General features: G+C 35.8%; 1 protein-coding gene across 4 annotated transcripts in view; it reads right to left on the bottom strand.

The window, feature by feature from the left end:
• The window catches only part of FANCL (FA complementation group L), a 124874-nt gene that overhangs the window by 98501 nt on the left and 12968 nt on the right, over nucleotides 1-13405 (bottom strand). For all 4 annotated transcript variants that reach the window (XM_057497185.1, XM_036926005.2, XM_057497186.1 and 1 more), the window contains exons 2-3: nucleotides 4752-4810; nucleotides 2260-2320 (exon numbers count right to left, since the gene is read on the bottom strand). In XM_057497185.1, coding sequence (XP_057353168.1) covers nucleotides 2260-2320; nucleotides 4752-4810 — 120 coding nt within the window. The remainder of the gene's footprint in view (nucleotides 1-2259; nucleotides 2321-4751; nucleotides 4811-13405) is intronic.

Raw genomic sequence — 13405 nt, 5'->3', positions numbered from 1 at the left:
AACAACATTTCCAATTAATTTCATTTGTATAATGAATATTCCATGCACTGAAACTGAAATAAGGTTCCACGTGAATGTGAAAAAAAATATTAGCTGCATCTACAACTTAAAGATGTAAGAACTGAAGTATGGTCATCACCCCTACTACTCCTCCTAATTTCATTTTTAAAAGAGTAATTAAAGTCCTCAAACCTGTTTTGGTGAGATATACTGAACTGTGTAAGAATGTCACTTAAAATCTCACAGCCTTCTCTGTTCCTTCAGCACTGATTACTGTCAAGTTTAGCAAATCAAGCAAACCACAGCTTCAAAAAAAAAAAGTGGCAACAAGTGAAGAGAGTAAGAAGAGAAGCAAAAATACAGAAACCAGGCAAATCCATACAATTAAGAAAATCTAGTTAGAGCACTGAATTAACACTTATCAATAATGCCATTTTTAATTTTTTTTCCTTGACCTTAAAGACTACCTGTTACTGTAACTTCATCCTTTCACGGCTAACCCATATTAATTCAGAAGGAGTCAATCTCTCAGTAAGATAAAACTGTTAAAATGACAAAGGAAATAACTTCCAAAATAGAATGAATACTTAAGAGTCATGGTTCCATTTCCTAAAAGTCTTTGATTCTTAAAATAACAATACAATAAAAGAAAGCAAAGTCTCAAGTTCAAAACTGTTTCCTTTGATAAAACTAGCATTTCTCTGCTGGAGTCAAAAATATTGTACTTTTGTTACTTTTTGTGATACACTGCACTACTACCACACGATTCTGAACAAAGTCAATATGTGAATTTGTTCACTCTTCAGATGAGAAAAATAACAATCTGAGATATTTTAATAATGCATAAGACATATAATTCACATCTTAACATAACTTTGAGTGGGCATGTGTTTGTAGAACAAATCTTTTGACTTTCCCTTCTTTGATAACGGTATTTTCCCCACCTAGTTCACAATTGATGAGCAATAAATGACATCAATGGTTTGCAAACTACAGCTCAGAGACTAACTATACCCAATACCTATTTTTGTAAATAAAGCCACAGAAAAAGTGCTGACCCCCCTGACCACATTTACTAATTTAAAATGATACAAGAATAGTAATAGTCATCTGGACCTTGGAACAAAACAAAGACTCAAGCTAATACTGGGTTCTACATGATCAAGTAGAGGGAGGTACTTTTTCTAGGAAAAATTGGTGAAGAAAAACAGTTATAGGTATTATTATACTTAGTCTTTATTAAGAAGTTTTCTTCAGGCTATTTAAATATTTCATAAAATAGATTCCTTTCTTAAACTTTAGTATACAGTATAAATAATCACAATGGATGGGTAGGAGGCAATGGGGAGAAAATAGAAATAATTTAAACATCCCCTTATAAAACTGTTGTAATTATACCGCCAGCAATGACAACCTATTCTACAAATCAAGTAATTTATCCCCTATATTCCTTTGTGATTCAGTAATGCCTTATGTGAGAGTGACTGTCACTGTCAGTTATAGATAATAACCTGCTTTTAAGATAGAGAAAATACAGGAAATCAGGAAAAACATACAAATGAATAAACCAATCAAAAGAAATGTAGTTTTACTTACATTTATTTATCTACAAGAGGCATTTCATTATTTCCAATTGCTTAACTGTTTTGGAACCTAAACATTTTAAGAATAACTGTGTGTGTGTGTGTGTGTGTGTGTGTGTGTGTGTGTGTGTGTGTGTGTGTGTTTGTGAAATCAATGTACGTGGTTAAAAGCACAAATTTCCAGATATAAAATCGAGTAATAAAAGAATACTAAATTAATCCTGCCTGTACCTCTCCTATGCTGCCTTCATGTATACTCTCATTATGTATATATACATGATCCTAAGTGATTCCCACCACATCTTTTCTGTTGCTAATCTAGCACTACAATCTCATTTTGGCCACAGTCTGAACTCCAAAATGGGTCCTGGGATTTTTTTTCATACCATACCACCACTATTCAGTTTTAGCAGAAAAATCACTCAAAAAGTGTTGGATATAGTAAATGCATTAAAGAACCTAAAGTCTCAGTTTCAACACAAATGCCGCCTGGAGATAAAAAACATTTTACATAATGTATAAATCCTTAGAATATTTGAGAGAGATGAAGCCTATAAAATTCAGTAACTATTAAACCAATGTATTATGACATTCTGCAAAGTAGGTACTTAAAAAAGAATAAATTTAGTAATTTCTTATTCTCCCTTAAAACATAAAACTTTTAAATAGAACTTACCTGTTGTACTATTTGACGGTATCCACTAAGTATTGTTCTCAGTTGCCAACTACATAATAATCTAAAATTTTAATGAAATAAAATGGTTTGTTCATTGTTCAGAATTAAAAAAACTTATTTGTATGCTAACACAAACATGCACATGCATAGAAAAGAATGACACAAACATAATTTTGGCAAGTTAATTTTTTTACCACTGATACTGTTGAAAGTCTTGTCTTCAAACTGTCAGTACTAATTTTATTTCAAAATATAAATAACTGTAATCAGTAAATCATATGCAAACGGTACATATTTTTTAACTCTAACATCTCCAAAGCAACATTTTCTATTGAACTAGATTCTTCTCCAAGGTATGTTAAATAAAACCAACAGTTTTGATCATAATACACAGAATTTGTATTTGAGAAAGCATATGTAGCAAAACAGTCTTCTTCAAATTCCAGATTAAAATAACTAAAAGGATACATATTTTAATTATATGAGTAGTTTAAATTAATATTTATTTATCTATTGGCTCACCTCACCTGTGCTCTCAATATTGCTAGGTAAGTAACTCTTCTAAGAATTGCTTTTACTACCTATAAGTAGGAAGCCTCTCTGAGTTTTTCCAGCCACAGCCTTTTCACACCATGATGACTCTATTTTTGGTCTGCTAAACCCATTCCCACCATTCTGTCTTATTGGCAGAGTAGTTCATTCAATGGCCCTTGGGAAAAGTCCCTATCCAAATGTACTTTTCCATCCCTTGTCACCCACCTTATCATATCAGTTCATTAATTATACGTTTACTGTGGTTATCTGTAATTAACTGTTTTTTTCTTCCTTAATGTATTAACTTGCTCAAGCAAATGTCATCTTAAAACATTATTGTAACTCTTCCTTAACTGCATAACCTCCTCTAGCCACTCCTTTTCTTCAAAATAGTTTATACTGCTTACATTTTCTTCTACTCACCCACTTCAAAACCCAATATAACCTGGCTTCTGCCACTGCATGAAATCTATCCATAACTAAACTGATCCCTTTGCAACACTCAGCACTGCTCACTATTCTCTCCTTAAGCCTCTTTTTCTTTTTTTAACTGAAGTGTAGTTGACATAAAATATTAGTTCCAGGTGTACAACAGTGATCGAAGATTATCTACATTACAAAGTACCACATGATAAGTATAGTTACCATCTGTCACCACCCAAAATTATATTAACTATATCCCTATGCTGTATTTTTCATCCCTGAGACTTATTTTATAATTAGAAGTTTGTACCTCTTTATTCCCTTCACCTATTTTGTCCATTGCTCTACCCTCCTTCCACATGTAAGCCTATCTTTATTGGCTTCTCTGAAGTTGACTTCAGAGACAACTGTCCAGCTTTTCCTCTTATTTCTCTGGTCTATCCTTAGTCCTCTTCTAAGTTCCTCTCTATTTACTTGTCTTTTAAATGTTGGTATGCCTTCAGAGTTCTATCATGGGCTTTCTCTTTTCACTCCATACATGCAGTTACTGAAAAGTCTATTCATCCTCATAGCCTCAAATCCCACACCTACTGTGACTTCCACACACATCTCCTTTCCTAGTCTCAAACTTGAGTTCCACATCAATACAGTACTACCTACTAAATCTTTCTTCATATTTCACACCCAGTATGTTTTTTTATGTATTATTATTTTTTTTATTTTGGTATCGTTAATGTACAATTACTTAAACATTATGGTTCCTAGACTCCCCCTATTAACAAGTGCTCCCCACATACCCCATTACAGTCACTATCCATCAGCGTAGTAAGATGCTATAGAATCCCAGTATGTTTTAAAACAATTTCTCTTCTACTTCTCCATTCATGACCTCTTCTCTAGCTTAGTGATCTGGGCCAGGAACTTGGACCACATCCTCCATTCCTCTTTCCCTCTTATCTCCCACTTTTAATCAGTAACAAATCTTGTTAATTGTACTCATAAATATCTCTGGTTTCATCCCCCACTCTATGCCCAGAGATACTTAGGAACAGAAATGTGATTTCAGGCCATACCTAATTTCTAGTCTCATCTCTTGACATTCCTGATGAGCTTTCTGTACCAACAGCCCATGTTGATTTATACCAGGGCTGACATAAATTTATATTATACCAGGACTGAACTGAAAATGTGGGTCTTTCCACAGACTGAATATATACATAATTAACACCAGTCAAAAGCTGGAAACAAAATCTAATTCTTTTGTATTCTCCTTTTATACTTCAGTTCAGTACTTGTTAGTGAAGTTTACAAAATTGTTGTTTATTGATTTAAATGAAAAAAAAATTAGGGAATTAATGTGTTACCTTTGAAAACTGCCAGGAAAATAATTTATAAATGTACACTGATTTGAAAAAATCAGAAATGTTTCTGGTTGACTGATAAGCAATTTAAGCAAAACTCTAATGACTGAAATCAGTTTATACCAGGTAACAGACTGCCCATCCTATCATATGTATAACAAAATACCACATCACCTTGCATTCTTCAACTGTAAATCTTCAGGCAATAATATTCTAAGGTGGAAATCTCTTCCCTGTGGAAAATATTGAAAAGATTTACTCAAATTTCCATCTTTCACTTAATGTTAAGAGAAGTTAAATATATAATCACATAGAAAGGCAATGTTTCCTTAATTTTCTAAAAGTTACTAACTTTACCCAAATATTTACATTTAATTAAATAGATGCAACAGAATATTGCATTTGAGGGAAAGTGATTCAAAAAATGTCTGTCAGAAACTTTAATTATTAGGAAATCAAAACACTACGGACATTCTTTTTAAAAACAAAGTCACTTACATAAACACAAGGAATATTAAATTGTTAATGTAGACATAAGGAAGAATCTTAAATGTTATATCTTAGAAAATCAATGAAAAAGGAATTCCTTCAAACTGTTTTGAATATACAAAAAAAAACAAATCACAATGTAAAATAATATGTAATACACTATAGGCTTCATAGTCCAATTTTTTAACCTTTAATAAAATGAAAATATAGTTATACATTCTAAACATACAGACATTGCAAAAATATTTTCTTAGAGTGTATTTAATTTTCCCACACTCTTGGACATTTAATTAATAAAATCACTAACATATAATAACATTACTTAAATTTAAATATTCACTAGCTACATATTTGAATATACAAAATATTGCTCAGGAGTCTAAGGAAAGAAGAGCTATTCTCTGAGAAACATATTCACTTTCACTTTCTTGAGAAAGTGATGGGTAAGCAGATTAAACTTTGTACCTTAAATAGAATAATACAAGTGAAATCTGAGCAAAGTTAAGAAGAACAAGACAAACAGAAATATAATCTTTTACTCCAACAGTATAAAATGAAAGAGAGTAATAAAATTCTTGAAAAATAATCACCATGAGAATTTTAGCACAGTCTCCCTCAAAGCAGTTTCAAAACTAGAGGAACACAATTAAATGTACCCCATAACCTTTACTTTCATGATAATATTACAGTTCTGACTTTCATTACATTTAAATGTCCTTTAAAAAAATGAAACAAAATGTACTACTGACCTTTTCAAAAGGTCAGGTAACAATAATTCACTATTTCATTAAAGCACTAAAGGTATTATGTAGTAACTTTAACCTAACTTTATAGACATCCCCCACATATGTGTAAGAACAATCTGAAATTCAAAATGTACATGAAAAATAGTAAAACTACTCTACTGACCTGTTATCTGAAAGAATTAAATTTCAAAGTCTCTTATTTGCAAAATCCAACCATTTTAAAAGGTCAAATGCCATGTTACATGTCATGATACTTCTCTGATTCAAGAAAATGTCCAAAATCAGCTGTTTTTTAGTTAAGGCAAAATGTTAATCACTCTCAAGAAGCAGCTTTTCCAGGTTTACAGAGAACAAAACACACATCCTCCCAAACAGATAAATATTAAGAATAACTAAAACCATAAAAATCAGAAGACAGAGAACACCATAAACTTCAAATTACCTATAGGAAGTAAATTATAACCACTTTCCAGTGGTTTCTACTCTGGAGTTCCCATAGCAAGTGCTTTTAGAGAACTATGGGGTTCAGAAAAAAATGCATGTAAGAGAGAAGAGAGGATTGGACTAAGTAAAAAAATAATAAATTTGGTAGGTCACAGCACAGGCTACAGGGAAGGGACTTAAATATGAACACAAAAGCCAAGGAGCTCATCCTGGAAAAGAATTGTAGAAGATAGTAAAAAGCAGGTAGAGACATCCTTTGGAAAACAGAAAATTAGGAGTAAGAGTGGGAAACTTAGCATTTATATAACAAGATATAAACACTCAATAACTCCCTCAGCACTACCCAAAAAATCACCCAATAAATAAATTGCACTTCACTTCACTGACAGAAGAGGCTATTCTTGAACTACAGATTTTGTAAGTCACTGCAACAGCTAAACTATTCACAAATACAAAAAAGTTGCCTTCATCCATGCCAAGCTACCATGAGACAAAAACAGACTAAAAGAATCAAAACATTTCAGGTGATGACAACCCCCCATGCAATAAAAACTACATGCCATAACCAAGTTACAATACTGAGTTACAAAGCATGCTATTACTAACTGAGCATTTTGCACCCATATTCAGACATTCAAAACTTAACTACAGTTAAGAACAAATCATAAAAAGAAATTTTTAATTAAGAAAAAGGCAAAATAATATTAAAATGGAAGAATAAATAGTTAAGAAAGAATAGAATAAAATTAAAATTTCCTACAAGGTAAGAGCAAGAAAATTATCAAATGAAAAAAAACCTAAAACCATCAGAGAAAAGCAGTTGATTGTGGAAAAAGGCAAAGAAAATCCAATATACAAAGAATTGGAGACCACAGGATAACAAAAAAAAAAGAGTATTTAAAATTATGATCCAAGTATGCTTTCTGGAAGTTCACATACTGAAAAAGACAACTGAACATGAGAAAAATGACTCATAATGACCTACTCAGAGATCTACCTTAGTTTACATATTTTAAAAATAAGGAAAAGGTCTATAGCTTCTAAGAAAAAGATCAAATCATTTATATGGGAAACAATAAGATTCGCATCATATTTCTCAAAACGAAACAAATTGACTAGAACTTTAAGAAATTGAACAAAGAACTGCTTCCAACCATGATGGAATAACAGGGGCAGGATTTATCTTTCCCACCTTAACTAAAAAACAAACAAAATATATGAAAAAATGATTTTCAGGTATTAAACAATAGGCAGCACAGGACAGTGATGCTTGAAAGAAGAGAAACAAATGAGAAAATAGTACTGTCCAGCCTTACTGTGTGAAGAATTTTTCAGGCTACAGGGCAAGGATGGAGACCTAAACAGAGCCTAAATGCTCCATGATTTGGGAAGGCAGGGGTGAGTTAGGGGAGGCCCACTCATATAGAATTCATGAAGTATAATACTAAAGAGCATTCCTCAAAAGGAGTCTTCCTGAGTACTGCTTGCTGCATGGATGTGAGAAAACCACCCAAAGCTGGGAAACCATGAGAATGGAAAATAAAAACAATCTCGGAGCTCACACAAAGCTGGAGGTTGTCACATTCCAACCAACCAGAGAAGAAAACCTTGTAATGTAAGAGCCATCATCAAATAGAGCACTCAGAAGAGTGTTGCCTCAGCAGTAGAGCCAAATTAGTCTGGGCTAAAATGTATTCCGGTTCTACCTAACAAAGCTTAAAAGCAAGCCTTGAAAAGATCAAACTTTCTCCAAATAATTTAACTGCAGCTTAGAACAAACCTCAAGAATATGTAAGAGAAAAAAAGAATGCCTAGCACACAACAGGTAGAATGCATAATGTCTGACATCCAATCAAATATACCAGTAATGGAAAGAAGCAAGAAAACAATATTCACAATCAAGACAAAAATCAGGAGAAAATTTCAAAATGGCAGATGAGATAACTGCTTTTAAAGATTTAAACAGTTATAACTGTATTAGATACGTTCAAGAATGTAAAGCATGAGTATGCTAAATAAACTCAGGAAAGATATGAAGGCCCAAATCAGAAATGAAAGATACAGGAGGGAGCCAAGATGGCGGCATGAGTCTCCTCCCAGCAGAAATCTCCTCCCAAAACCACATATATCTATGAACATATAACAAAGACAACTCTTTCTAGAATAAAGACCAGAGGACACGGGACAACATCCAGACCACATCCACACCTGTAAAAACCCAGTGCCTCTTAAAGGGGGTAAGATACAAGCCCCGGCCCGGCAGGACCCGAGCGCCCCTCCCCCCAGCTCCCTGCGGGAGAAGAGTAGGCAGAGCGGGAGGGAGACGGAGCCCAGGGCTGCCGAACACCCAGCCCCAGGCATCCGGACCAGAGCGCAGACACAGTGCGTGCGCAGGGTCCTGGATACTAGGGAAACAGGGCAGCAAGAACTGTGAGAGGGTAACGGAGGCCTGGCGCCGGAAGACATAAGAAAAGCTAGTGGCCATTTTTTTTTGCTGTTTTGTTTTGGCGAGCGCTTTTTGGAAGTCTTAAAGAGACAGGGACCTCAATACTAGGGAAACAGGGCAGCAATACCGGTGAACAGATGCCTGAGGCTGGCACCAGAGAATATAGAAAAACGAGTAGCCATTTTTTTTTAATTTACTTATTTTTTTAATTCAAAAAAAATTTTTTTTTTTTTGTTTGTGGTCGTTTTGTTTTAGCGGGTGCTTTTTGGAAGTCTTAAAGGAGCAAGGTGGGACACTTAATCCAGAGGTAGGGAATCCAGTGATCTCGGAGCACCCTAATCCCCTAAGCTGCAGGGAGCAGGGAGGCCCCTTACGGAGATAAATAGCCTCCAGGCCGCTCCCCCTCCAACGCGACTCCACCACTTTGAAGCAGAGCCCGAGCCAGGCCACGCCCACAGCAACAGCGGAGATAAACTCCATAGCAGCTGGGCAGGAAGCAGAAGCCCTGTCTGCGCACAGCTACCCAGCACAAGCCACTAGAGGTCGCTGTTCTCCCAGGAGAGGAAGGCCACAAACCAACAAGAAGGGAAATTCTCCCAGCCGTCACTCGTTCCAGCTCTGCAAACAATTCCTACCACCATGAAAAGGCAAAGCTACAGGCAGACAAAGATCACAGAGACAACACCAGAGAAGGAGACAGACCGAACCAGCCTTCCTGACAAAGAATTCAAAATAAGAATCATAAACATGCTGACAGAGATGCAGAGAAATACGCAAGAGATATGGGATGAAGTCCGGAGGGACATCACAGATGCCAGAAAGGAGATTACAGAAATGAAACAAACTCTGGAAGGGTTTATAAACAGAATGGATAGGATGCAAGAGGCCATTGATGGAATTGAAACCAGAGAACAGGAACGCATAGAAGCTGACATAGAGAGAGATAAAAGGATCTCCAGGAATGAAACAATATTAAGAGAACTGTGTGACCAATCCAAAAGGAACAATATCCATATTATAGGGGTACCAGAAGAAGAGAGAGGAAAAGGGATGGAAAGCATCTTGGAAGAAATAATTGCTGAAAACTTCCCCAAACTGGGGGAGGAAATAATCGAACAGACCACGGAAATACACAGAACCCCCAACAGAAAGGATCCAAGGAGGACAACACCAAGACACATAATAATTAAAATGGCAAAGATCAAGGACAAGGAAAGAGATTTAAAGGCAGCTAGAGAGAAAAAGGTCACCTATAAAGGAAAACCCATCAGGCTAACATCAGACTTCTCAACAGAAACCCTACAGGCCAGAACAGAATGGCATGATATATTTAATGCAATGAAACAGAAGGGCCTTGAACCAAGGATACTGTATCCAGCATGACTATCATTCAAATATGATGGTGGGATTAAACAATTCCCAGACAAACAAAAGCTGAGGGAATTTGCTTCCCACAAACCACTTCTACAGGACATCTTACAGGGACTGCTCTAGATGGGAGCACTCCTAGAAAGAGCACAGCACAAAACACCCAACATATGAAGAATCAACGAGGAGGAATAAGAAGGGAGAGAAGAAAAGAATCTCCAGACAGTGTATATAACAGCTCAATACACGAGCTAAGTTAGTCAGTAAGATACTAAAGAGGCTAACTTTGAACCTTTGGTAACCACAAATTTAAAGCCTGCAATGGCAATAAGTACATATCTTTCAATAGTCACCCTAAATGTTAATGGGCTGAATGCACCAATCAAAAGACATAGAGTAATAGAATGGATAAAAAAGCAAGATCCATCTATATGCTGCTTACAAGAAACTCACCTCAAACCCAAAGACATGTACAGACTAAAAGTCAAGGGATGGAAAAACATATTTCAAGCAAACAACAGCGAGAAGAAAGCAGGGGTTGCAGTACTAATATCAGACAAAATAGACTTCAAAACAAAGAAAGTAACAAGAGATAAAGAAGGACACTACATAATGATAAAGGGCTCAGTCCAACAAGAGGATATAACCATTCTAAATATATATGCACCCAACACAGGAGCACCAGTATATGTGAAACAAATACTAACAGAACTAAAGGGGGAAATAGACTGCAATGTATTCATTCTAGGAGACTTCAACACACCACTCACCCCAAAGGATAGATCCACTGGGCAGAAAATAAGTAAGGACACGGAAGCACTAAACAACACAGTAGAGCAGATAGACTTAATAGACATCTATAGAACTCTACATCCAAAAGCAACAGGATATACATTCATCTCAAGTGCACATGGAACATTCTCCAGAATAGACCACATACTAGGCCACAAAAAGAGCCTCAGAAAATTCCAAAAGATTGAAAGCCTACCAACCAACTTTTCAGACCACAAAGGCATAAAACTAGAAATAAACTGTTCAAATAAAGCAAAGAGGCTCACAAACACATGGAGGCTTAACAACACGCTCCTAAATAATCAATGGATCAATGACCAAATCAAAATGGAGATCCAGCAATATATGGAAACAAATGACAACAACAACACTAAGACCCAACTTCTGTGGGACGCAGCAAAAGCAGTCTTAAGAGGAAAGTATACAGCAATCCTAGCATATTTAAAAAAGGAAGAACAATCCCAAATGAATGATCTAATGTCACAATTATCGAAATTGGAAAAAGAAGAACAAATGAGGCCTAAGGTCAGCAGACGGAGGGACATAATAAAGATCAGAGAAGAAATAAATAAAATTGAGAAGAGTAAAACAATAGCAAAAATCAATGAAACCAAGAGCTGGTTCTTTGAGAAAATAAACAAAATAGATAAGCCTCTAGCCAGACTTATTAAGAAGAAAAGAGAGTCAACACAAATCAACAGTATCAGAAATGAGAAAGGAAAAATCACGATGGACCCCACAGAAATACAAAGAATTATTAGAGAATACTATGAAAACCTATATGCTAACAAGCTGGGAAACCTAGGAGAAATGGACAACTTCCTAGAAAAATACAACCTTCCAAGACTGGCCCAGAAAGAAACAGAAAATCTAAACAGACCAATAACCAGCAACGAAATTGAAGTGGTAATCAAAAAACTACCAAAGAACAAAACCCCCGGGCCAGATGGATTTACCTCGGAATTTTATCAGACATACAGGGAAGACATAATACCCATTCTCCTTAGAGTTTTCCAAAAAATAGAGGAGGAGCGGATACTCCCAAACTCATTCTATGAAACTAACATCACCCTAATACCAAAACCAGGCAAAGACCCCACCAAAAAAGAAAACTACAGACCAATATCCCTGATGAACGTAGACGCAAAAATACTCAAAAAAATATTAGCAAACCAAATTCAAAAATACATCAAAAGGATCATACACCATGACCAAGTGGGATTCATCCCAGGGATGCAAGGATGGTACAACATTCGAAAGTCCATCAACATCATCCACCACATCAAAAAAAGAAAGACAAAAACCACATGATCATCTCCATAGATGCTGAAAAAGCATTTGACAAAGTTCATCATCCATTCATGTTAAAAACTCTCAGCAAAAAGGGAATAGAGGGCAAGTACCTCAACATAATAAAGGCCATCTATGATAAACCCACAGCCAACATTATATTGAACAGCGAGAAGCTGAAAGCATTTCCTCTGAGATCGGGAACTAGACAGGGATGCCCACTCTCTCCACTGTTATTTAACATAGTACTGGAGGGCCTAGCCACGGCAATCAGACAAAACAAAGAAATACAAGGAACCCAGATTGGTAAAGAAGAATTTAGACTGTCACTATTTGCAGATGACATGATACTGTACATAAAAAACCCTAAAGACTCGACCCCAAAACTACTAGAACTGATATCGGAATACAGCAAAGTTGCAGGATACAAAATCAACACACAGAAATCTGTGGCTTTCCTATACACTAACAATGAACCAACAGAAAGAGAAATCAGGAAAACAACTCCATTCACAATTCCATCAAAAAATATAAAACACCTAGGAATAAACCTAACCAAAGAAGTGAAAGATTTATACTCTGAAAACTACAAGTCACTCTTAAGAGAAATTAAAGGGGTCACTAACAGATGGAAACTCATCCCATGCTCGTGGCTAGGAAGAATTAATATCGTCAAAATGGCCATCCTGCCCAAAGCAATATACAGATTTGATGCAATCCCTATGAAACTACCAGCAACATTCTTCAATGAACTGGAACAAATAATTCAAAAATTCATATGGAAACACCAAAGACCCCGAATAGCCAAAGCAATCCTGAGAAAGAAGAATAAAGTAGGGGGATCTCACTCCCCAACTTCAAGCTCTACTATAAAGCCACAGTAATCAAGACAATTTGGTACTGGCACAAGAGCAGAGCCACAGACCAATGGAACAGACTAGAGAATCCAGACATTAACCCAGACATATATGGTCAATTAATATTTGATAAAGGAGCCATGGACATACAATGGGGAAATGACAGTCTCTTCAACAGATGGTGCTGGCAAAACTGGACAGCTACATGTAGGAGAATGAAACTGGACCATTGTCTAACCCCATATACAAAAGTAAACTCAAAATGGATCCAAGACCTGAATGTAAGTCATGAAACCATAAAACTCTTGGAAGAAAACATAGGCATAAACCTCTTAGACATAAACATGAGTGACCTCTTCTTGAACATATCTCCCCGGGCAAGGAAAACAACAGCAA

Source organism: Manis pentadactyla, chromosome 2, assembly GCF_030020395.1.
Source record: "Manis pentadactyla isolate mManPen7 chromosome 2, mManPen7.hap1, whole genome shotgun sequence".
Taxonomy (NCBI): domain Eukaryota; kingdom Metazoa; phylum Chordata; class Mammalia; order Pholidota; family Manidae; genus Manis; species Manis pentadactyla.
This window is presented reverse-complemented; position numbering and strand designations above follow the sequence as displayed.